This window comes from Lissotriton helveticus, chromosome 6 (genome assembly GCF_964261635.1).
Source record: "Lissotriton helveticus chromosome 6, aLisHel1.1, whole genome shotgun sequence".
In the NCBI taxonomy this organism is placed as follows: domain Eukaryota; kingdom Metazoa; phylum Chordata; class Amphibia; order Caudata; family Salamandridae; genus Lissotriton; species Lissotriton helveticus.
In genome coordinates, this window is record NC_136067.1 from 107346623 (window position 1) to 107369707 (window position 23085).

The 23085-nt window shown below is 46.5% G+C and overlaps 1 protein-coding gene across 2 annotated transcripts in view; it reads left to right on the forward strand.

The window, feature by feature from the left end:
• The window catches only part of LOC144762300 (exportin-5-like), a 2334361-nt gene that overhangs the window by 305572 nt on the left and 2005704 nt on the right, over positions 1-23085 (forward strand). For both annotated transcript variants that reach the window (XM_078647447.1, XM_078647448.1), the window contains exon 6: positions 15041-15067. In XM_078647447.1, the coding sequence (XP_078503573.1) occupies positions 15041-15067 (27 nt within the window). The remainder of the gene's footprint in view (positions 1-15040; positions 15068-23085) is intronic.

A 23085-nucleotide genomic window follows, 5' to 3' on the forward strand; every position in this document is an offset into this window, starting at 1 on the left:
GTGGACATTGGAAGCGAACATATGAGAGCATTGTATGATACCGAAGTTAGGAATTTGATGAAAATTGACATTGAGTAAGCAAGTTGGCTAGATATGTTGAAAAGGGAGGACTGTTGAAAGTAGGCTGAAACCGTCAACATTATCGGCGCCCTCTTGCTCTCCTTAACCTTTTTGTGCGCGTAAAACAGCCGCCATCTTGAACACCATGGCTTCCCTGCTCCCGCCGAGAGCCAGCGCGCCTCTCTCCCACTCCTAACTTCGCCGGCATCCCCCGCATACTGACAACCCCCCTGCCTGCACCTGCCGCGAATCATAAAACCCCTCTTCAGCGCTGCTCTGCCCCAGACCCTCGTCCTGTTCCCAGCGCGACACCTCCCCTCTTCCCATTTATGATCCCCGGCCCTTTGATGCAAACCCCATTTCCCCGTGTGCCCGTTTGTCTTCCCCGTTCCCAGGCCGACACCCAGCTCTGCCGATACCAATCCCTTGCCCCTCCCCGTACAATAGAAAGCTTCCCTCCTCAAAGGACCCCCGAGATGATCAAAGCCCCCCCCCATCCCACGAGATCCGATCGAAACCCACACACTCCGTGGATCGGCGGAATATCCAGCTGCGCGATGATCATCACCTGTTGTGAACGGGGCGGGGACTTCCACTGTAATCTTGCGTGGGAACGGGCTGGGAAGGGGGGGATTCTAAGGATGTCTTTCCGTACATCAAAGTATCGACGAAAATGTGTTACATGCAATAAACAGATAAACGTGTGTATAAGAGGCCAGGCCTCAGGGATGCAGTTAGAGCACCTCAGAACGATACCTTCTGTCCGTTTCGTTGTGTTCTCCTCCGGAGAGAATAAAAACCTTGTTTCCTGCCTTCCAGTCTCCAGCGCCTGCCTCTTCAATAGTTTAACTTCTTTGTGGGTTCAAGAGGCGACACCGCCGGGCAATACTTAAGGATCTTATATTCTGGTTGGTAGTGCCCCCCATTTAGTTTCTACAGTGGACCCTATGCCAGGAGGCTCCAAGTCTCTGGACATGGCTGGAACACCAGGGCGTTTTCCTGTGGTTCAACACCTGGCAGGTTCTTTGAACGCCAGGCCAGGGAGGACGAACTCAGCCGCAGGTGCATGATGGATCACGAATGGCATCTTCACTCGGAGGTGGTGAAAGGTTTCTTTCAGCAGTGTGAGAGCCTTGGTTAGATCTATTCGCCACCGAAGAGAACGCGTAATGTCATCAGTTCTGGGTGTTGGAATTTCCAAGGTGGCACTCGCTCGGAGACCCTTTTCATCGCGAGTGGAGTTTCGGTCTGTTGTAAGCCTTTCTGCCTAGATCACTTCTGCCCAGAGTGCTGAAGAAGATCAGGCGTGACCGGGCACAAGTCATCCTTGTGGCCCCGGACTGGGCTCACTGAGTATGGTATCCCGAGCTACTCAGTATGAGCATCGATCCTCCGATCAGACTGCCTCTTCGGGAGGATCTTCTGTCGCAGCAGCAGGGGACCGTCCTCCATCCGAACCTGTCCAGCCTCCACCTCTTTGCGTGCAGGTTGAGCGACGGCAGTTGATTCCTTTCGACTTGCCTCCTGAAGTTTGAAATTTCATTCTGGCAGCCAGGCGTCCCTCCACTAAAGTGGTATACGCCTGTAGGTGGAACAAATTTGTGGCATGGTGCACAGTAAAGGCTCTGGATCCCCCTTTCTGCCCCTCTTTCTGAAGTATTACTGTTCTTTCTTTCTTTGGCCCGGCAGGGCTCTGCTCTGGGCACTATTAAGGGCTATCTTTCTGCTATCTCGGCCTTTCTCAGGCTCCCTGATCAGCCCTCTCTTTTCAAGTCCCCTGTTGTAAATAGATTTCTCAAAGGCATTACACACCTTTTTCCTCCTATTCCTTTGTGTGATGCCTCAGTGGGACTTAAACCTGGTTCTTAAACACTTGATGTGCGCTCCCTTTGAGCCTCTCTACAACTGTCCTCTTCGTCTCTTGACTTTGAAAATTGCTTTCCTGGTGGCCATCCCCTCCGCTAGGCGAGTGAGCGAACTCCAGGCTCTTTCAGATAAGCCTCCTTTCCTATCTGTCCATCCGGACAAGGTTGTGCTCAGTCCCATCCTTCCTTTTTTGCCAACAGTTGTTACGGCCTTTCATATTGGGCAGACTATTACCCTGCCCACCTTTTCATCCTTCCAGGGAGGAAGAGAGGGTCCACAGTCCGCACATAACAGTTCCGGGTAGATGACCAACTCTTCGTTGGCTACGTTGGCACCAAGAATGGTTGGGCAGTACACAAGAGGACGATCTCCCGCTGGGTGGTCTTGTGTATCGAAGCCTGTTACTCGTTGGCTAAAAAGGAACCTCCGGTAGGACTGCATGCTTATTCCACCAGAGCTACTCAGCCACTACTGCCTTGGGACGTGGTATTCCCCTGCAAGACATCCGTCAGGCAGCCAGGTGGGCCTCGCTGCACATGTTTACTAAGCATTATTGCCTGGACAGCCAAGTACGGAGAGACAGTCTGTTCTCTGTGACTTTCTGGTGTGATCTTGGTTCACAGACCCACCACCAGGGTTGGTATTGCTGGGGTATCTATGCTCGGGTATGGAATCTATCACTGTGTTTCTTTCAGATGAACAAGTTACTTTCTCCAGTATTGGAACTTTCATAGATTCCCAAAGCTTGCATCATTCCCTGTCGTCGTAATGGGAGTCTTAGTAACCAAAATAACATAGCAGTAGGTACAAAAGAGAAAGAAAAAAGGCCTAGGCCTCATTCCCTCCTGTAGCATATCCACCTCTTTTTGCCTAAAGAGAGGAAAGTAAAGCAACAACCAATCAGATTAGCCTCACCCCATAGAATCCTCCTGAGAGAACCTCAGAGCCTCAGATTTTCTACCGCATGTTGTGCTAAGGGAGTCTCCTTTGAGCTCTTCTCACTTGAACTCTAGTTGGCTATTTTTCAGCTGTTTTTTCTTCAGTTTTGTTCAGTATTTCATCGGAAGATGTCTGACAAGGAGAAGAAAGCTCTTTTTAAGGCTTATTCCACCTGTGGCAAGAAGAGGTTATATGTGGAGGACAGGCATAAGGACTGCATTTATTGCCTGTATCCTGATCAAAAGGCAGCGGACTGCAAGATCTGCTGCACCTTCTCCACAAAGACTCGTCGGAACCTTGAGGGTTGTCTCCTCACTTGACTCCAAAAGCGGAAGTCGAGGAAGGAAACTCTGTCAAGTGACAGTGAGGATTCATCATCGGCAAATTAATCCAGAAGGTCAGTGAAAAGGGGTAGGGCTTCCCCTTCACATCCCCAGACCGTCCTGCAAAGGCCTAAAAAAAGACACCCTGTGAGTCTGAGAGCTGAAGTCCTAGCAAATCTCATCAACGTGGTGCAAAGGAGAGGAAAGGACTATCTTCAGCTACAGCAGTGGTGGAGTCTGCTAAATCTTTCAAAAAGCCCTCTTCTCTAACATCTGAGAAGTCTGGTAAAGATACTAGGTAGTCGACACTACCGAAGACTTAGTCGACGAAGACGACTAAAACACAGTTGAAAAAAGTTCAACAGTCGACGGTACCTTCAAGTCTCCACATTTCGAAGTCCGTGTCGACAGGTGCGTCAACGATGATTACCTCGACGAGAGTGTTGACGATAACCGCGACGACTGAGTCGTCGACGAAAGCAACTATGACGATGACTATGACAAAAACGACAGCGGGAGGGTCGACCGTCACGTCAACGGCAGTGTCGACGACACCCATCTCTTCGTCGACGATTCAACTGTTGATGGTACTCTCGCCGACCATGATTTCTCTAACATCTCCATCGCCGACAGTACCATCGACGACCTCTTCGTCGAAGGTGAAAATCACTATTTTTTTTAAAGAGAATAACGCCTGATATGACATCCCCAAGGAGGGTTACCCCTTTGCCCCCCCGCACTGTTGCTTGAAGCAGAAGACGACTCTTGAGGGAGATGAACAGGATTCTTTTGGCTATGCCTATAGCCCCTCCCAACTTTTGGTAAAATACCAGGATACGGATTCTGAGGGTGAATATCTTCATGAACACTCATACCAACAATCCTTTCATTGTCAGGAAGACGCAGGCCAAGAGATGTTATGTTATGTTATTATATGATTTCAGTTCCTTCTTCCCTCTTGGCAGATCTTCAGTGCATGTTGCAGGATTATAGGAAGAGATTCTCTCAAACTCCTCCTCCTCCTTCTTTTTCTGCAGTGCATGATGCAACTGTTCCACCGGCATCTTCAGTGGTTTCGCCTGGATCACCTTCACAGATGGTTTCACAGCCGCAGGTGTCCAGTCCAGGTATACCTCCAGTGGGTCAGGGAGTACAGGACAATTCCTTGGACGAGGATCAAGATGATGGCAACAGGCCTGACCAGTGTGTGGAGTGGGATGATTACGTATTTCCTGACCCAGCTTCTCCTTCTCTGGATCCAGTGGATTCTCACCCGACGGACATTGGGGGATTTGACAAACCGATGGAAAGAGCCTCAAATAGATTTAAACTTCCTATGCCTTCTGTTCAAACAGAATGCTTCCTTTATTATTTTAAGGAGCCCTATAGGAAAATGGTCCATTCCATTCCCATTGTCAGCCATGTCTGGGACGAGGGGTTGAAAGCAATAAAAAGCCCGGCAACTGTCATCCCAGTCTTACCACGCCTGGAGAAGAAGTACAAGGCCCCTGATGATAGTCCGGCATCCTTAATAGGCCAGCCAAAGCCGGATTCGGTAATATCGCAGGCGGCTCAAAGAAAGTCACACACTCCTTTTGCACCTCTGACGACGACTCCTGATAAAGAAGGCAGACGCCTTGACAATGCGGGGAAAAGGTTTTCTTCCCTGGCGAGCCATGTGATTAGGGCGACTAATGCTTTGGCGATCCTTGGCAGATACGATCGCCAGATGTGGTGCGACCTCTCACCATATTTAGGCCAACTACCACAGGAATCCAAGGTGGAAGCAAAACGGATTTTACAGGAGGGTCAAGCTACATCTGCGGAGGTGATCGACTGCGCTATGGATATTGCCACGAAGGCTTTCCGCTCGCTGGCAGGCGCAGCAGTTCTTCAACGCCAAGGCTAGCTCAGGACAACATGGTTCCGACCAGAGGTTCAAAACCAGATCCTGGACCTTCCAATTGCTGGTGAGGCATTATTTGCTAAAATATCGATGATGCCCTTCAGGACATAAAAAAGGACATGGAGACAGCAAGATCACTGGGAACTCTGCAGTATCTGAAAGTTCCTTTCCGTGGAGCCACAACACAATCCTCATATATTCCTGCCCATTAAAAGATGAATAAACTCACTTGTCAGCACATTTAATTTTTTAGCACAAGAGCTGCCTCGCACGAAACGCCAGATGCCAGTTTGTTATAGTGAAGTGTGGCAATAGTACGCGTTAAAAATGTAGAACAAGCCCGTAAACGGCCACCACACAAGTGTTGAGGAACAGGTGTTCCCACTAGTAAATATAAAACCTTTAAATGCATTTAATTTCATAACTCAAATATCCCGCTCTGCTTGTTTTAAAGGGATTGTTTTATCAAAAATGAAAACAAGTTTAAATTGGGTGCACTTATTTGCCACATTATTAACACTAAGCTTGATTGTGACGGCAGGCCATTTGTTGTGGTTTAACATTCTTTATGTTAATATGATGTGGCAGGAGACACTGAATGCCAGTGTGGTGCTACATGGGCACGGTTCCACTGCATAGTCTTCTATGCGGTGGAGCCGAACCCATCTATTTCCTGTTATGCAGAGCTCGAATAAAGCATGTACCTAAAACCTTGAGGTGTTATCACTCAATCGCAGAACCGTAACAACATTCCTAAGTAAGAAACGTTTTAGTGAGGTTACTTGCAGGGATCAATGAGCAGAGAAGGTGAACGTAAAACCACAAAAATGAACTATGAATTTACAACCAAATAATGACTAAACGTGCGTCAGCTGTAAATCATTCTCCAAAACGGAAACCTGTTTTTAAAAGAAAAGCATCGCACATTGTGTATTTTTATTTTGAAATACACGTGCGTTTAACTGACGGGTGCTACGTTATCAGACGCAAACGTATGCAAGAAGTGGACTGGTCTCGTTGTGAATGCTGATAGTTATTAGAAAAGAGAGCAGCCTCCGCTCGTTCACCTGCACTCGGCTCAGCGCTACCTGCCTGCTGTGTGCTGCTCATTCAGGCCCCAGCCCCTGCCGCTGGGCTCGGATGCGGAGTTAGGGAAGCACATAAGACGCCCTCGACCCTTCTGGAGGCTAGATCTCCGCGGCCAGAGGTGCACTCGCCAGCTCCGAGAGGCGCCCTGTTTGACAGGCGGCCTCAGATAGTATCAGCTGAGCCGGGTACCGGCACTCACTGCTGACAGATTACCTCCCCCACTCTCCAGGGGCTTTCAGCTGAGCCAATCAACAGAGCCGAGCGTCACACTTTTGACAGCTCGTAAAATGTCAGCCAATGAAAGCCAGGCATGATGAGACAGCTGGCCAATCACAGCGCCTCGTGGCAGACAGCTGCAGCCAATCCACCTGCGGTCTAAAAAAACAACAACCAATGCAGCGCGTGTGGAGAAATTCATTCAAGGAAATTGTTCAGATACTACAGCAGCTGCTCGAAACGGAACTGGAGCACAGGGCGAAGGCAGCCTACCTGTCAGACTGCGTGCACGGCACGCAGCGGCCGGGAACGCCAGCATCTCAGCAGCTAGAGACAGCGCGAGAGAACATGGACAACTCCTCGGCGAGAGGTAGGGTGTGGGGGGCAGGACTTAAAAAAAGACTCGGAAACGCCCCCGAATCGCGTCGTGACGGGGGAAAGAGTAATTGACAACCATCTCTTCCAATGGCTAGCCTCCATTTAGGGAGCTAGCCAATGGAAGAGAGAGGCGGGACAAAGCCCGATACTGCAGATCAAAAGAGTTCGCCTGCGCGAACACTGCTGCGCAGTGCTACGGCCAGGCGAAACCTAAAAACATAGGCCATGCTGAGAAGGAGCACTGGTACGGCCCCTCTAACAGGAAATGCACCCTTCTGAGAAGTGCCAGTACTGCCCCACAGAAAAGGGATCCGCTGAAAAGTTCTAGTACAGCCCTCCTAAAAGAAAAGGTGTCCTGCGTAGAAATTGGGTACTACCCCAATAAAAGAACAGAAGTCCTGCTGAAAAGGGATTGTACTACTGCTGAGTAGGGCTGGCACTGTTCTATTAAAGGGACAGGAGCCCTGCTGAGAAGGGCTGGTACTGTTCTATTAAAGGGACAGGAGCCCTGCTGAGTAGGGCTGGCACTGTTCTATTAAAGGGACAGGAGCCCTGCTGAGAAGGGCTGGCACTGTTCTATTTAAGGGACAGGAGCCCTGCTGACACAAAAGAGCACTTTCCCGGTAAAAGAGCAAGCTAATCTTCAGAACCACTAAACGTCTTGTGGCAATCTGCCAGTACTGTCTTATTAAAAAGAAGCAATGCCTGCTGAAAGGTGCACTAAATGCCAAGGGAACATGGGCCCTGCTGAAAAGTACCAATACTGTCCCATTAAAGTAAAAGATCCCTGCTGAGAAGCGCTGTGACCGGCTGTATGAACAGCAGAGTACAACACTAGAGGCCCAGGACTGGATAAATGTCACTTTAAAAGTTTGGTAGTTAAACGAGCTCACTCACTGGTGAGGCCTTGCTTAGCGTGATGTGTCCAGGTCTGGTTAACTCATCTGCAAAAGGACGAGGATGCATTGAAGACAACACAGAATACAAGCTACCAAGAGGCTTCAAGGTCAGGCTAAGAAATCACATGAAGAGATACAGACGTATACCGATGATGACGAGAACAGATATGCAAAGACCACTGACCAAGAACACCAAGAAAATGAGAAAATTTGGGAGGACAAGTGGGTCCTGGAGGAACACAGGAGGTCGGGGGGTGCAAGCCATTAAGCACAAATAGGTGCTTTTTGGATCAGGTGATATACCCGGGGCACACAAAGGGAAGTTACAGTGCGAGGGCCAAGTAGACAGGGCTGGAGACAAATCGGTGTTTACGACAGAGCGCAGCAGGCTGAAGGATATGAAGATTTTATGGGCTTTCTGGATTGATTGTGCCATACAGTTCAAAGCATCTATGACTTTGTTAAAGCTCTTGAACTTTCTGGCATTGGGGTATGTCAGCCATTAAAAGCCACACTTCTCACTCCGAGAAACTCAAATGTGTTATTTTTCTCAACATTGAAAGCTGCAGAAGACCCAAATGTTTTTCTTGCTCGTGTACATACTGCTTTTGATCCATTTAATCAGAGATGAATCAGTCGCTCGTTAAACATAAAATTATATATTTTTTTATATACATAGGAGGTTTGGTGGCAGTCCGCACTGTTGAAAATGGCGAATTCAGAAAAAAATCAACTGGTCTCTAGCTGTGAGAGACTAGAGTGATTGCTTCTTACAACCCAACTATATAATTGGAGTACAAGGCTTCTAGTTTCCAGCACCAGGACAAAAAGCGGCAGAGATCCGTATACAACATCAAAGTCACTGCAACCTGTGTCAGTTTTGATCCAAAAAGAAACACGAACATGAAGCCTTGCCAGCAAATACCATGATGAAGCGACCACGTGGGTATGTAACTAAGGAGGCTTTCGCTGCAGTGGTTCATTTTAGCCCTTCTTAAAATGAAATAAAAACAAGCATTGGCATAGCCAATAGGTCTCACCTTTGGTACCTTATAAGTGTTTAGCCATGCAACAGTTGATGTTGTTGCACGAAGGATATTGTGCTGGATAATTAAACACTTATAAGGTCCCAAAGTCGAGACCTATCGGCTGTGCCAATGCTTGTTTAATACTTGAACTCCCTCTTGTTACTGCCGTTGTCTGAACAGCTCCCCTGGTGATCACCCCTAACCCGGGAAGCATGCCATCAAGAGGCTGACAGACTAACACTTACAGCCGGGTATCCCTTCACCAGTGCAGGCCGCAGACGTACATCAAGGGGCTCAGGCTGCCTGTTGTAGGTGCTATGAGGGTGCTCCCGGGACCACTCTGCCACTTATTCATACCAAAAGCTCAAGGAACCCATGCTTATTTGTATCATTAATATTGACAACAAACTTGCGGCTCCTCACGTGTATCCCACAGCTGCTGTAACAGAGGTTGATAACATCTTCTCAGTTGTACTTACTTTCGCGGCTTCGGAAGGATGATAAACTGAATTGGCGCCGAAGGGTTCCGAACTTTTGACCTACAGGCTACAGCCTACTCACTGTTACATGGGGCAGGTGCACGAGCCCACCGACTATCCGACCAGCAGTACTCCTTTAACCCCTTCAGCGCTGATGACAAAGCCAGCTGGTCATGGGCGTTACCTGCGCTACGCGGATGACGAGCTGGCTTTGTCATAAACAGCGCATTTTTGAAATTCCAGCGCACAGCGGGAAAACGCGGTAGCGCGGTAGGGGTTAAACAGAGCCGCGGACAGTCAGAGCCTTTGACAAGAGGCAGGGCCGCCGGCTCCCAGTGCACGCCGCCGTCATTACAGGCAGCAGCAGGGTCTGCTTCCGGAAAGCAACAACGCTGTCACAGCTGCAATACATATCAGCTTTCAATCAGGGTTATTGCTTTATAGATAAACAACACTGGAAGAATCCCTTTACAATTATAGCGCAATAAAAATAAATAGGAGTGGAGTAATATTCAACTCTTTAGCCTTCACTGTTCTAAAGAAATGAAGCAAATTGCTTTTTGACTTGGTCAGATTTGATACAGCTCTCGTGTTATGATTGGCAATTGATGTTATCCAATGAGACCTCAGCACCACAGAAAGCTGCAAAGCTCATCGGATCATCTTTAACCTGGGCTCCACTTGTAGTGCTGTGAGGGTAAAGAAGTCCAAAGGAGCATGCTCACACAATGAGACGTATCTTGGGTGTCTTTTAGGCTACTTTTTGAGTTATTTCCGAATAGAAACCAACAACAAAGCCTAGATAATACATGGAAAGAAAAGATGATGTGTCCCAGTTCCCACTGGTGGAGGGTAAAACATTTTGGTCTATTGTGTTTTTGAGATATTCCTGGAAGCTCATGTTTGGGGTGAGAGATCATTCTCGACTTGTGGATCAACAACATGCATTGATCCTGAATGGCTGGTCTTGTCATGTTAGAGTTAGGGGTCCCTAAACATTATAACTCATTGCGACTTCAGAGCTGCTAACATCTACCTCATCATCAGTTCAATATTCCTAGGTCTCCCAGTCTTGCTTGATAGAGAAGTATGCAAGTCAACCTATCATCAGTAGAGCGAAATATTATCGTCAGCAGGAGGGGCCAAACATCGCAACAAAACCATTTGGCAATGAGGTCAGGATCCGGAGGGAACGGGCAGGGTCTGGAGAATTCCAAGCATGGCGCAGGGCAGCCCGGCTCTAAATATCTGTGCCAAAGGATGCCGGTGCAGAAAGTGCTCAGCACAGTCCCCAGAACAGAGACGGGTGCAGGGAGCATGCTCACCAGGCAGTTATCTTTCAGTGGGTTTGCTCACCTGCACTTAGTAGCTGCTGGGAGTTCTTCCCGGTCTCTGATGTGATGTGATGAGGTGGGAAGCAGAGGCCTACATTTAGGTCAGAGGGCCTTACACTGGACAATCTCTTGCTGAATGCATACAGGTTTCTGGAGGACACCCCTTATCTGGCAGGCCAAAATGCTTATCAAGGGACTAGGTCAAAGGGTTCATTATGTGTTTGATATTCCAAGAAGCAGGGCAGGGCAGGGCTCCTGCTCCAATCGAGAAGGAAGCTGGTTTCTTGCACCAGCTAATGAAGGGGAGAGTAGGTTCTCTGGTTTTGTCCCCAGACAGAGCAGCGGAGACTAGTCTGGACTAGAGCTGAATGGGCATGTGAGCTCTTTAGCTAGATTTGAGAAATCTGCTTCTTATAGTTTTCTTTTCTTTATGGTTGGACACCTTTGTAAGCCTTCATTTGCATTTGTTTGTGATATCTGACAGGGTGGAAGGAAATTGTGTGGATCCTCCAGACAGACGAAAAGGCGAGGCACAATCTGTCTGCAGGCTTTGCATGTCATGGACTTATTTTGCCTGTAAGGACACATTAACCATTTCTTACACACCGGGTTACCTAAAAGGTCACATCCGCACAGCATACATTTTTTGTACACAAAAAGGAGGTAGGCTAAATGGGGGTCCACCTCTAAGAGGAGGGGCGACAGAGTTTGCCAAAATCATTAAACTCCCCCCTCCACCCCTCCCAAAAAATCAGACAGAAGTTACTCTCAGCAGCCAACAACACTATGTGGGTCCCAAGAAAGTGGGTCAACGAGGAGCTACAATTAAGAGGAACTTAAGAGACTTCCATGCTCATACAGTAGCTGGTGAGGATCGGGAATCATGCTCTGGACACCTACCTCCAACCCTAAAAGCCATAAGGAAGCATGAGAAGGGTTACATAGTAAGGTCAAAAGTGACGCAGGGGCGTAGCAAAGGGCTGTTGTGAAGGACACTCCGGGGCAGGGGGTGCTCTCAAGTGAGTGTCCACAGCTCTCGCCTTAGGACAGGGCTCTCACCCCTCGTGAAAGTGCAGCAGAGTGGGAGAGTCCTGCAGCCGGAGTCACGTCTCCAGCGCGCGCACTGCGCAATAAGCGCTCCAGCATCCGATGGGCGCGTGCAATTCCCCTCAGGATCCCCTGCGTCCCTCCCAATTTGCCGCCAAGAGGTGCCTTGCAATTTCGCTCGGCTGCCAGGTCCTTGAAACTTATTCCCAGCAGGGCCTACTAATGGACGCCACGCGCAATCAATGCTCTATTACCATGCAAATACTGCGCCGACTGGCGATGTTCTTCCCTGTTTAACCCTCAATACATAATTCATGTTAGTTCTCAAACAGAAAACCTCACCTCGACAGCTCCGTGCTGCTGGGCCCACTGACGAAGCTAAAGGAGATTGCTCCATCAGGCGGGGCGAGAGGATTTTCTAAAGATTTCTGCAGGTGCCCCGGACCGCCACATAAAGTATTTCCAATCAGTCAGTGCTGATACTGTACTTTCCAAACAATGGCGAAACACTGCATATTGGTCCTCGTGCAAGCCGCTCAAAATTCTGCATTATGCATTTACACCTCGGACTCCGAGGCTGGCATAAACCATAAATCACAGATATATAGATACATAGATTTTGACTGCAGATAGACCGCAAGGCACAGCTGGCCGGCCCGCTTCAATGCGAGAGAGGAGGGAGCGCAGAGAAAACACTGGGGATTATTGTTTGAGAGCCATACGGGGAATTATGGAGGAGAGGTTTGAGGAAGGGGAAGCAGGGGTGTTTGAGGAGGCGCATGTATTTGAGAACCGGCTGCATGAGTCTTTGAGTAGGAAGAAGCAGGAATCCCTGAGGAATCTGAATGTTTGAGAGCGAAGTGGAAGCAATGTTTGAGGAGGGAGATACTAGAGTGTTTGAGGAGGTCGGAGTGAGTCCGACATGCTTCAAGAGGGGGTAAGCATGAGCATATCTATGAAGGGGGAGGAGGAGTGTTTAGGGAGGGCTGAGGTGGAGAGAGTGCTTGAGGGATTGGGGTGTTTTGGGGAACAAAGTAGTATTTTAGAGGGGTGTGTAAGGAATGTTTGTGAAGGCGGATACCGAAGTGTTTGAGGCAGAATGAGCCCAAAGTGCTTGAAGAAGGTGTAGGCACTAGGTATGAACATTTGAAGGGGGATACGTGTGTAAACTGTAAAGTGTGATCACTTTTGCGGCCGCTTTGATGTTCTCAGTGGCCGCGCAGCTCACTGAGAACATTAAAGCGGCCGCAAAAGTGATGACGCAGGCTGACAAATGGTGTGCGTGCCCGGCGCACATGCACTGTACCCGATCCGCCTGCAGAATTTGGGAGCACTTTTAAAAACCCCTCTAAATGTCTCGCAGAGCCATCGCTTATGCGATAGCTAGGCGAGACCTAAAAACAATGAGTACCCGAATCAATCACCTTGTCTCCTGCTGGCATACGCCTAACCTTCCTGGAGGCTTTCTGTAGCACCTTGATGCAGCCTACCCCATAACACAACTGTGTGCACTGCAAAAGCCATCGCCGTGGTAGTCCTTAAGAGCTGTGTTTACAGTTTCAGTGGACGATTAAATGTTCCGCCTAGGAGTCTGTAAAAACTTCAGTTTTTGTACCAAATGTCACCAATACTGCGCTTAATGGTTATTATTTTTATCGACCTCAGGAAAATGGTGGGCTGAGACATCCCTGACTGAAGGGATACCTTTTCACTGCTGCATTAACTGGTATAACCCCTTTTCACTCACCTCCCTTGCAGGTTATGAACGCAGTAGAGTACTTTAAATATGTGTATCTAGAGCAATTCCCTAACTTGCATCAGGATTTAAGCAGCCGTGATGGATCTCTACTCTCCAGTGGTCCAGTTGTATCACTTCTTTCAATGCAATATCCTGCACCCTCTTACCTCGCTCTATAGTGGCATATTCTTCTCACTCCTACCAATGCAATGTCCTGCACCCCTTCCCTAGCTATCTAGTGGCAGGACCCTCCAACTATTGTTAAGACCCTCACTGACAATCCGCATCATTTACCACTCCTTCCCTTGCTCTCAAGTGGCAGGTCTCTCTCCCAGCAGTGGTTCGGCTCTTAATTTTCTCAACACACACCCCTCTCACCTGCTCCCTGGCGCTCTCCCCCTTCTCTCCTGCCTCTGCTGGCTGCTTCCTCTTGGCGCTTGGTGTCTTCATGATTCCTCTGCTCTGACTGCACTCTGCAGATTGTACTGATTCTCCAGCTTCGAACACGTGTGGAGTCGGCGGGGTCAGAGGTCAAGAGTATCAACAAAACCGAAATAAATAAAAGCGCAAGAGAAAACGAACTATGAACACATGGATGCTTCTTTCGGGGGCGGCAACTCGGTGAGGGGATAGAAAGAAAGAAAAAAAAATGTGCACTTCTTATTGCTAGAAAAGGTCAGAGGTGGGCATCATGGACACGATACATGCGAAACTGAAGGCCATCTTAGAAGGGAGTAGAGGGAGGAGTTTTTAATTGGTGGTGGAGCTGCTCCGTAAAACGTGCGAAAGAATTGGGTTGCAAATATAGTGGCGGCGATTCAAGTGTTGAGCTATAGTATTTATTTATGCTGAGGGCCATTCAGATAATGACAATATGAAACCAGCCTGTTAATAATCCGCTAGCTTGTCTTCTCTGTGTTCACCTCCTTTGCACACTCAGACATACAAGAATATTCTGGGAAACAATTCAATGTGCGCGTGAGGCCGAGAGGAACAGCCTTGCGTGTGCACATCGCCTGTCCGTGCAGCCACATTGTTTGTCTCCGTTTGCGCACCAAACCCACAACAATAGTCTCGCCAAGGTGGAGCAGCGCATGCGCTGCATTCGCTAGGCGAGACCTAACAAGGCGAAACAGCGCATGCGCTGCGTTTGCTAGGCGAGACCTAAACAGAAATGGCTCTCAGAGGCAAACTGCCAGTGTGGTGTGCTGTTCGTAGAGAAACCTCATGGTTTCTTAAAGGGACAGCAACTTTTTTTACAATGAAAACCTATTAGGCTGCATTTCTTTTTACGTTTTTAATACATTTTCATCTTTCTGTGCAATACGCAGCAACACAGGTTTGAAATTGGTATTCTAAGTTATTGCATTCTCCCAGAAAAAGAAAATGAACCTCTGATGGGATATCATAGGGTGTACTACATCATTAAGTCAGATGGACATGACTCCCCATTGTATGTTAACATGGATTCTACATATATAACGAAGTGCTAATGGGTTCTAGCAGGCAGTGCATAATTATTCTAGTGTTTACGACTTCAATGAAGATTCTTTAATGCAGAAAAGGACTGAAAGCATGTTACTTTTTCTTGTGCCTTTCATTGTAATATGGAGTTTCCTGAACATGTGTTCTCTGGTGTGATTCACCACAGTTAAAGAAGCAACAGTGTGTGCTTGTCAATGTTTTGATGTTGATTTTCTGTTCCCTACTTAACTCTGTTCCTATTATCTTTTTTCAGAAATCCGATCGGACTCAGCAATCACAGGTATGCATTATTTTTCTACACTAGAGTGGGGGTTAAAGTCATGGTTCTTTCACAATAAATAAGGGAAATAATTTTTACTGTCTTTTTTACATAGTGTGCTTACATAACTTTGGGCCTGATTTATTTGGTGGATGGCCTGTCGTTCCACTAGGGGGATTGAATAAATTACTCTGCTTTCATGGTGGTGGAGGGATGGTCTGTCAAATGTATAAATTACCGCCTAGCAGTTGGACATTTATAATGCATTGGCAGGTTCTTGCCCATGCATTTCGCTATTGCCTGTACCAGGTTTTCCTTTTTATTTTCCTAAAGAAAATCCTGAAATACGTGTGTACGTATATATATATATATATATTGTAAATGCTTTGTAATTGCATTTATATAGCGCTTACTACCCCTGACGAGGCGTCGAAGCGCTTTTTCGGCGATTAGCACGCTACTCCGGGACCCATAGAGGATTAGTGTTGTATTAGTATAGTGAAACATGCAAGTACATTTTAAGTGGTGGATAGGTTAGTCAGTTATTTGGATTTGGAATGATAGCAGAAGGATAGAGGAGGACAAAGGTTTGTATTGATATAGCACTTATTGACGCACACTATTCAGGAAGCCTACAAAGGATTAGTGGTGAATTAATATGGTGAAATATGAAGTAATTTCAGTGGTGGATATTACTCAGTTACTTGGAGTGAGAAGGCTAGAGGAGGGATAAAAGGGGAAGAAAGATTTTATTTCATATAGCACTTGTTACCCCTGATGGGTGTTGAATGGCTTTTCTGGCGAGTAGCACGCCACTCCGGAACCCGTAAAGGATTACTGTTGAAAATTAGTATAGTAAAAAAATATGAAGTAATTTGAGTAGTGGATAGGATATTCAGTTATTTGGATAGTATATTAGTATAGTTTAATATGGAATTTGAGAAGTGAACATGTTAGTCTGTTAATTTCGTTTTGAAAAGGATAGTGGAGGGATAAAAGTGAGATCTTTTTTTTTTTTTAGATCTTAGCAATAGGAGGAGGCTTTTGGATGAGTATAAAGGAGTTTTGGAGGGGAGGACTCAGAGGAAAGAGTTTAGAAAGGTTTGTTTTAGGGGATCGGTATGATGCAAGGAGGGGTAGAGTAGGAGAGAGTCTAGAAAGGGTTATTTTGGCAATCAGTAGTGGTATGGGGTTTGGGATAAATGAGAGAGTGGATGTAGAGGATATATTGATAGATGTATAGGATGAGAGATAGGGTAGTGCATTGGAAGGAGTAGTAGAACAAGTTTGAGATGAGTTAGAAGGTTGGGCTAGAAGATATATTGAGCGAAGTATAGGCTGAGAAATAGGGTAGTGCATTGGAAATGCTTAGGCTGTCCGGAATTCGGTTAAAACCGAATATAAACGATAGTACCCTACCGATTGAAAATAAGATGACCTGGTTTAAACCGAGTGTCACTGATTTTTTTTTACATATTTCGAGTGTCACTGATTTTTTTTTTTTTACATATTTGATGCTCCGCTTGGCCACTTGAGGGAGCCAGAGGAGCACAAAAAAGAACTATCCTTAAGGAATGGCCTTTCTCATGATGCACCACTGCTTGCATATTAAAGAGCATCTGAAGATAATAGATAAGCCCGCGCTGCCCTCATTTACCCTGAAAGGTAGTACAGCATTTTTGTCCTTGCAGTTTTCTGTTTTTTTCAATATTCAGAGGCGGCTCACCCGGATCTCGAGCTTCATGTGAAATTAGCGTAATAGCCCTTCTGCAACATTTCCTGCAGGTGCATGAGGAAAGAGGCACAATCATCTGCAAGGCACTGGCAGTAAATTCTTAGCTGGCTACACTGCGAATGACGGGTGGGTTGGATTGGGATTGCAATGCGGCCGGGGCTCTCCAGAAAAAGTAGCCCACATTCCCAGATCGTCTCTTTATTAATCGCCGTTTTTTACCAGATTGACTGGCATTTTAATGTTCTGGCATGCATGAAAATGTGTAGTAAACCTGCCAGAATGAGCCATAACTGATAGTTAGCAAGACAAAGGCAGAAAAACAAAATAACATTAATATGGATGTTTATAGAAGACTTCTTTAGTCATCACGTCCTGGCCTTTGCAGAATCTAGCCGGAAATGTTGTGTAGTTTTATATAGCGCTATCTCAGCCCTAAGGCAGTAGAGCGATTTACATGTGTGCCAATTAAATTACAAAAGATCAAATCTAGTTTTATTTTAGGCCTTGGGAGATTAAGTGAGTTGTCCAGAATCGGAGGAAGCTTAGCCAATGCTGGGACTCTGTCGGGTCACAGAGAGGCCTAAACAAAGGCACACCCCTTCCATAAAGGCCTAAATGACGCTGAGGCCGAGGTGAGAATACCCGGTCCCCTGCGAGGCCCATGCATACTTCTTCCTCCCCCACCCATTATGGCCTGCAGGTGGTGGCCTGGCGGGGAGGGGAAAACACTGCTGCTGAGCCGGTCTGACACATGAGGAGACGAGGTGTGAAAGCCCAACGGCCAGAGCAACACTTGGCCCCCAGCCTGGCTCAGGATGTTGGGGAGGGTGTGTCTGAGGCAAAGATAGCCCAGCACGCTAATGTCCTCCCCCATCCCTCCCCACCTCAGTTTGTGAGCACCACAGAGGAGTGGGACAGCATGAAATGTTCGGTGGGCTAGTTGACTGAGGCCCTGAAAACATTTAGCGAACATGCGAACATTTTCTGCGTGTGTGCATTAGATACGTGGACATTGTTTAATAGAATTGTACAATTTTATATCGGGTCATATAAAAATTGTATAACATGCAAAATAATTATGCTCTTAGTCAAGCAGATGTGGAGTACAGATACAATCTGATCAGGGAATACAGATTCTGGTGACCTTTGTGACTATTTCAATGCGTAAAGAGTTGTACTGTGTAGTTTAGACTAGGTGAATTTGGCTTTTAAAGCATACATAGATTATAGATTTGCACCAAACACACGTTTTAAAAGTGTGTGGTTGCAATAGAAAGAGTAAGGGTCATAATTTCAGAAAAACTATAGCTATTTGAATACATTGTAATTCCCTTTGCAATTCTTCGAATAACGTGCTTGTTGTGTTTAAAAGCAGGTGTAACTGAGGTATACTTTGCTGGTGCCGTTTATATCTGGTATTTAGAGGCTGTTTTTCAAAGTAATGAATGTACGAAACATAAGAATTTAATAACTGTTTTTTTTAAAATCAGATTTAGGCCAAAGTAGCCAGTGTCTTAAAAAACACCTTCTTAAGGAATTTCGGATCATAAACCATCGTGGTGCACAATGTTGTTACACATACATTCTGTCCAACAACCCTTAAGAATGGCAATAGCATATAACAATTGCTTGTTTTTACAAAAACAAGCTTGTGTGAGATTAACTGAGTTGTCCAGAATCACAGTATGCTTAGCCTATGCTGGGACTCTGTCAGGTCACAGCGGAGCCTAAAGAGAGGCACACCCCCTCCACCACGGCCTAAAATACACTGGGGCCGGCCCACAATACCTGGCCCCGATCAAGGCCTATGCGTACTTCTTCTTATCCCACCCACTATGGCCTGCATGTTGTGGCCTGGCGGGGAGGGGGTAACACTGCTGCTGAGCTGGTCCGACACATGGGGGGCCAGGGTGTGAATGGCTCAAGGAACACCTGGCCCCCAGCCTGGCTAAGATGGAGTGGGGGGTGTGACTGAGGTATAGATGGCCCAACGGACGCTGCCGTACTCCTCCCCTTGTTCTGTGGGCTGTTTGACTGAGGCCCTAAAAAAACGAGCCCAGAAGTGACCCTGAAGCACCGACCTATCACCCATTCCGACCCTCATTGGGTAGGGGGGCAGTGAACCCAATATTGAAGATAGTGGAAACAACTTGTCTGTTGCACATAGTACATCCCTCCTAAATTCATAAAAAAGTTGTTAAATTGAAAATGCATATAATTCAGGATTACAGAATCTCCGCAGAAGAGAAGAGGCTCATACTGCACAGATGGGTCAGTCCTACAACCAAACTCATTGTAATCAGATTTAGCTCCGAATTGCATTAAGATTTATGCAAACACCCCCACATTCAGTTGATTTCATAAGCTACAAAAGGGACATGTCGCTCTGGGAAGTGTCTTGCAACAGTAGCTCCCCTACTGCCTGGCACTGTATTTTTTTGCGGGATTTGCATTGTTTGTTTCCCTTTTGCTCGATAAACAGTGGAGACTGGGGTGCACGGGTAGTGTGTATGTGTTCGGGAGCTTAGGTTCGTGCTTCGTGTGCCTTTTGCATGCTGGTAAATTGGAACCAGCCCTCGTTTTGAATAATAATGTGCACAGCCTGAACGTTAAACTGTGTTGTGCCTCTTCTGATTTTCAAATCCTGGCCCCCACCCATCAGGGCTAAACTCCACTATACCAGATAAAGTGTTCTATTTTGAGGTGCTTTCTTGTATCAGGTTAACCACAACCGTTGTGTTTCTTTTCAATTTTGTCAGATTTAGTATGATGTTTAGCGTGATAATTATGAGGCATATATTGGATTCGTATACGACACCTCTTCCCTTCTCTACCAAGTGTTCAGCATAATTGGTATAGATGGGGAACATCTCCTCAAGAGGAGGCTGGGCGACACTTTGTGTCTTTGGCACTGCAACATGTTCCCTATGAGAATGATTGCTACTTAGTAAGCAAATAAATGTTGAGGATCAATTCAGGAAATTCAATTTTACAATGCATGAAAATAGCTTGCAATAATGCATAGAAATGCCCCTTCACCAACCATAGCATTTGAAGTCGATGTAGCCTCACTGTGGTACAAATGCTAGATCCCTTCCCTAAAGTGGAATTTTTTCAAGACTTTGAAAAGTACTGCTTCATTTTTTACTTCTTTAATAACTCTGAGGGCATATGCATTCAGTTCAACGCATATGTTGCAGAACTTGTCCCAGAGAATCTCAAGCTTCAGGTCCACCTAAATTGGCATGGAAAGCTACGTCAGTGGCCAGAGTTGGTGAATTGTGTTCAGGCTGTTTTGGCGTTGCCAGTCTCAAGTATCTATGTTGAGAGGGTCTTTTCACAAATAAAAGTTTACATGGGAAGGAAAGGGAGAGCACGCATGACCAAAGACTCACTGAAGAAATATTGTATGGTGTACTACAATAAGTTTGACTTCTAAAAATGTATTTAGACCTAATATATACGTACACTGTCTGTAAGCCATGCATCAGTGAAGAAAGCAAGCAATAATAAAAGCAAAGCGTTCCATAAACACCGGTAAAACACTGTTTCCGCTGTTTTTTTATGGCGCAAAATAAATAACCACTGAAAAGCACAGTTTTTTAAAGGTATTGAAATCACTGGAAAACACTGAAAAAACACCACCAGAATTTACCAAAAATAGAAACTGAAAACAGGAAAGCCTAGAAATGCTAAATTAGAAGAAAGTGATTAATATATAGATCCATAATTACATTGAAAGTATATAGATACATAAAGGAGGTAAGTCCATGTAGATTAAAGGTATTGATAGAGTATGCTCATTGCCAAAAGACAAGTACTGCCTGGGATTTACCTGCTGTTGTGCCGATTTCTTGCCCGTGGACATTTGGAGGCGCTTTAGGATCTCGGTGGTGCGCGAGGACGCTGCGCTGTTTCCCTTGGTCTACCCCGCTGCCGCTGCTTCCTGCAACCTGTGCGCGGCCGCCGAGGGGGGAGACAACATCTCCCAGGGTTCCCCGCGGCTTATGCCGCCCACGCATCGATTTCGCACCAGGTGGCGCCCAAAAGGACGCCGGTGTTCCCGCGTCGCGGGACGCGCGCGCGTAGTCTTGCTAAGCCCGGGCAAAGGTTGGGCCGTCTGTGGCTGTCCAGGGCCGACGGAGGCCAGGCTGGGCCAGAAATCGAATATGTAAAAACATCGAGACTTGCTGCCTATGATCCTGAACATGGTTTGTGACTTTTGATTTCCCCCAAAATATTGCTATTGTGTGTGCCATACCGATCAAATTTGTCTGTTTTTATATATAAATATGGGCACTCGAAAAGGGACCGGGAGCCAAGGGGTAGTGGGACCCTCGATGCCTTTCTTATTAGAGCAGAATCGGTTTTGGTACACGAAATTGAACTTACACAACGAAGACTCTCCCTTCAAACGCGTAGAGCATCCATGGAAGCCAATACAGGGAGGGGTGTTATTGTTAATGAAGCCACATTAGATAGATACAACTTGGCCATTGCACCACAAGTGCCATTAGAGCCCCTGGTGGTAATTTCTGAAACCCCACTTAGGCCATCTGGCGCTTCAACTGGCATAACTGTCATAGCACCGTCACCAGTATTATCACCTACCCCAGCATCATCACCTCTCCCATCTGTGGCTACGTTTACACGACAATCACAGTACAAGATGAAGGAAGGTATGGCCCAAGCCATCACAAGGAAAAGGAAGGCAGGTGGTGCACCAGCCACAATACAACAAACGCAAAGCGGCAAAAACAAATGGAAATACCCGCCGTAGGAAAGGCTCAGGAGAAGAGATACCTGCTGACAGCCCTACTTGCCCAAATATATTAAGTAAGAAAAACTCTACTGAGTACTGTCTGGCAGAGCTGGAAGATAGCATATTGGCAAAAATTGAGGGGAAACTAACGGTGTTGATAAAACCGCTACTAGATAAACTTGTGGATATCGACACTCGTCTGACTGTCCTAGAACAAAAACTTTCCCCACATAGCAGTCAGTCGCTAAATGGGGGTATAGTAACCCAGGGCATCCAAGCAATACACCCGACTAATGATTTAAACAAGGTAGTAGCGCCCGAGAATGTGATCACCAAAGAGGGCGCACAGGCTTTCATACTAAATAGCACCGATACCCAATTAGCTGGAAATAGCCCTGCACGAGCAGGAATAAAATCCGGGGGAAGCAAGGGTTGGAATGACCAAAAGAGGAGGTCCGGACATTGCACATAGAAAGGGATACTTTAGCCTAGCCCCCGAGTCCTTTACCCTACACAGTTGTGCTCTCGAATGTACCAACAATCCAACCCAACCCTGAGGAACATTGGACTACCCTACAACACAAGGCATTACATCTATTAAATCTCAGGACTGGGTTGGCAGGCATCTGTTTCACGAATTTAACATGGTACGCAGGGTCTCCTGGATAGGGAGCTCAAATAAAAGCGAAAGGGGCGACTGCATAGTTTTGAACTTTGGATCCCCTGAGTTAGTTAGAACAATCCTAGAGAGAGCAGGGACAACACAAATAGGAAGGGAGGGGATATATATTTTCCCCCTGGGTTTTTTCTAGCGCAAGCCCCATATCTCACCCATACATAGATGTAATCGCCCAACTATTCCCCAAAACCAGGAGAGGTATGAATATAATGTCCCGACTTACAACCGCTTTGAACAGGCTTTTTCCAATTTAAACGAACAAGACTGACATCCAATTGAGTTAGTCAGCTAACGGCAAAGAGGGAAGTCTAACAGGGGAAAGCTTAGTACACCGCGCAGTAAATCAAGCAAAGAGAATAAAAGCACAGGAACTTACACTCATACTTTCAGCAACCTCACTAACTGACCACCCTCAGGTAGTGGCTGATTTATGCCCAGCACTATCCACTAATGAAAGAAAACCGAAGATCCCCAGCAATCCAAAAAGGATAATGAATCATTTTGACCACCGCATTTTGAACTGGAATGTCGCAGGCCTCGAATCAAGACTAGTGGATATAGACTGGATGCATATAGTGACTGGGAATGACATTATAATGTTTCAGGAAACTAGGGCTACACAAGAATTACATATAGAGGGGTACCATAGTTTTAGCTTGACAGCACCCAAGCCTGATTTTGGACGTGCTTCCGGTGGCTTAATCATTGGGATTAGGATAGCTGCTGGGAGAAGCACCAGGGTGATACTAATCAATAGTCTAAATATACAGATATTGGAGTACAAAAGACGTGCCACCTTTTATTTGATTAATTTTTATAATAATGATTTTTATTCGGTTCCAAAGAAGAATTTTATAGAGCTT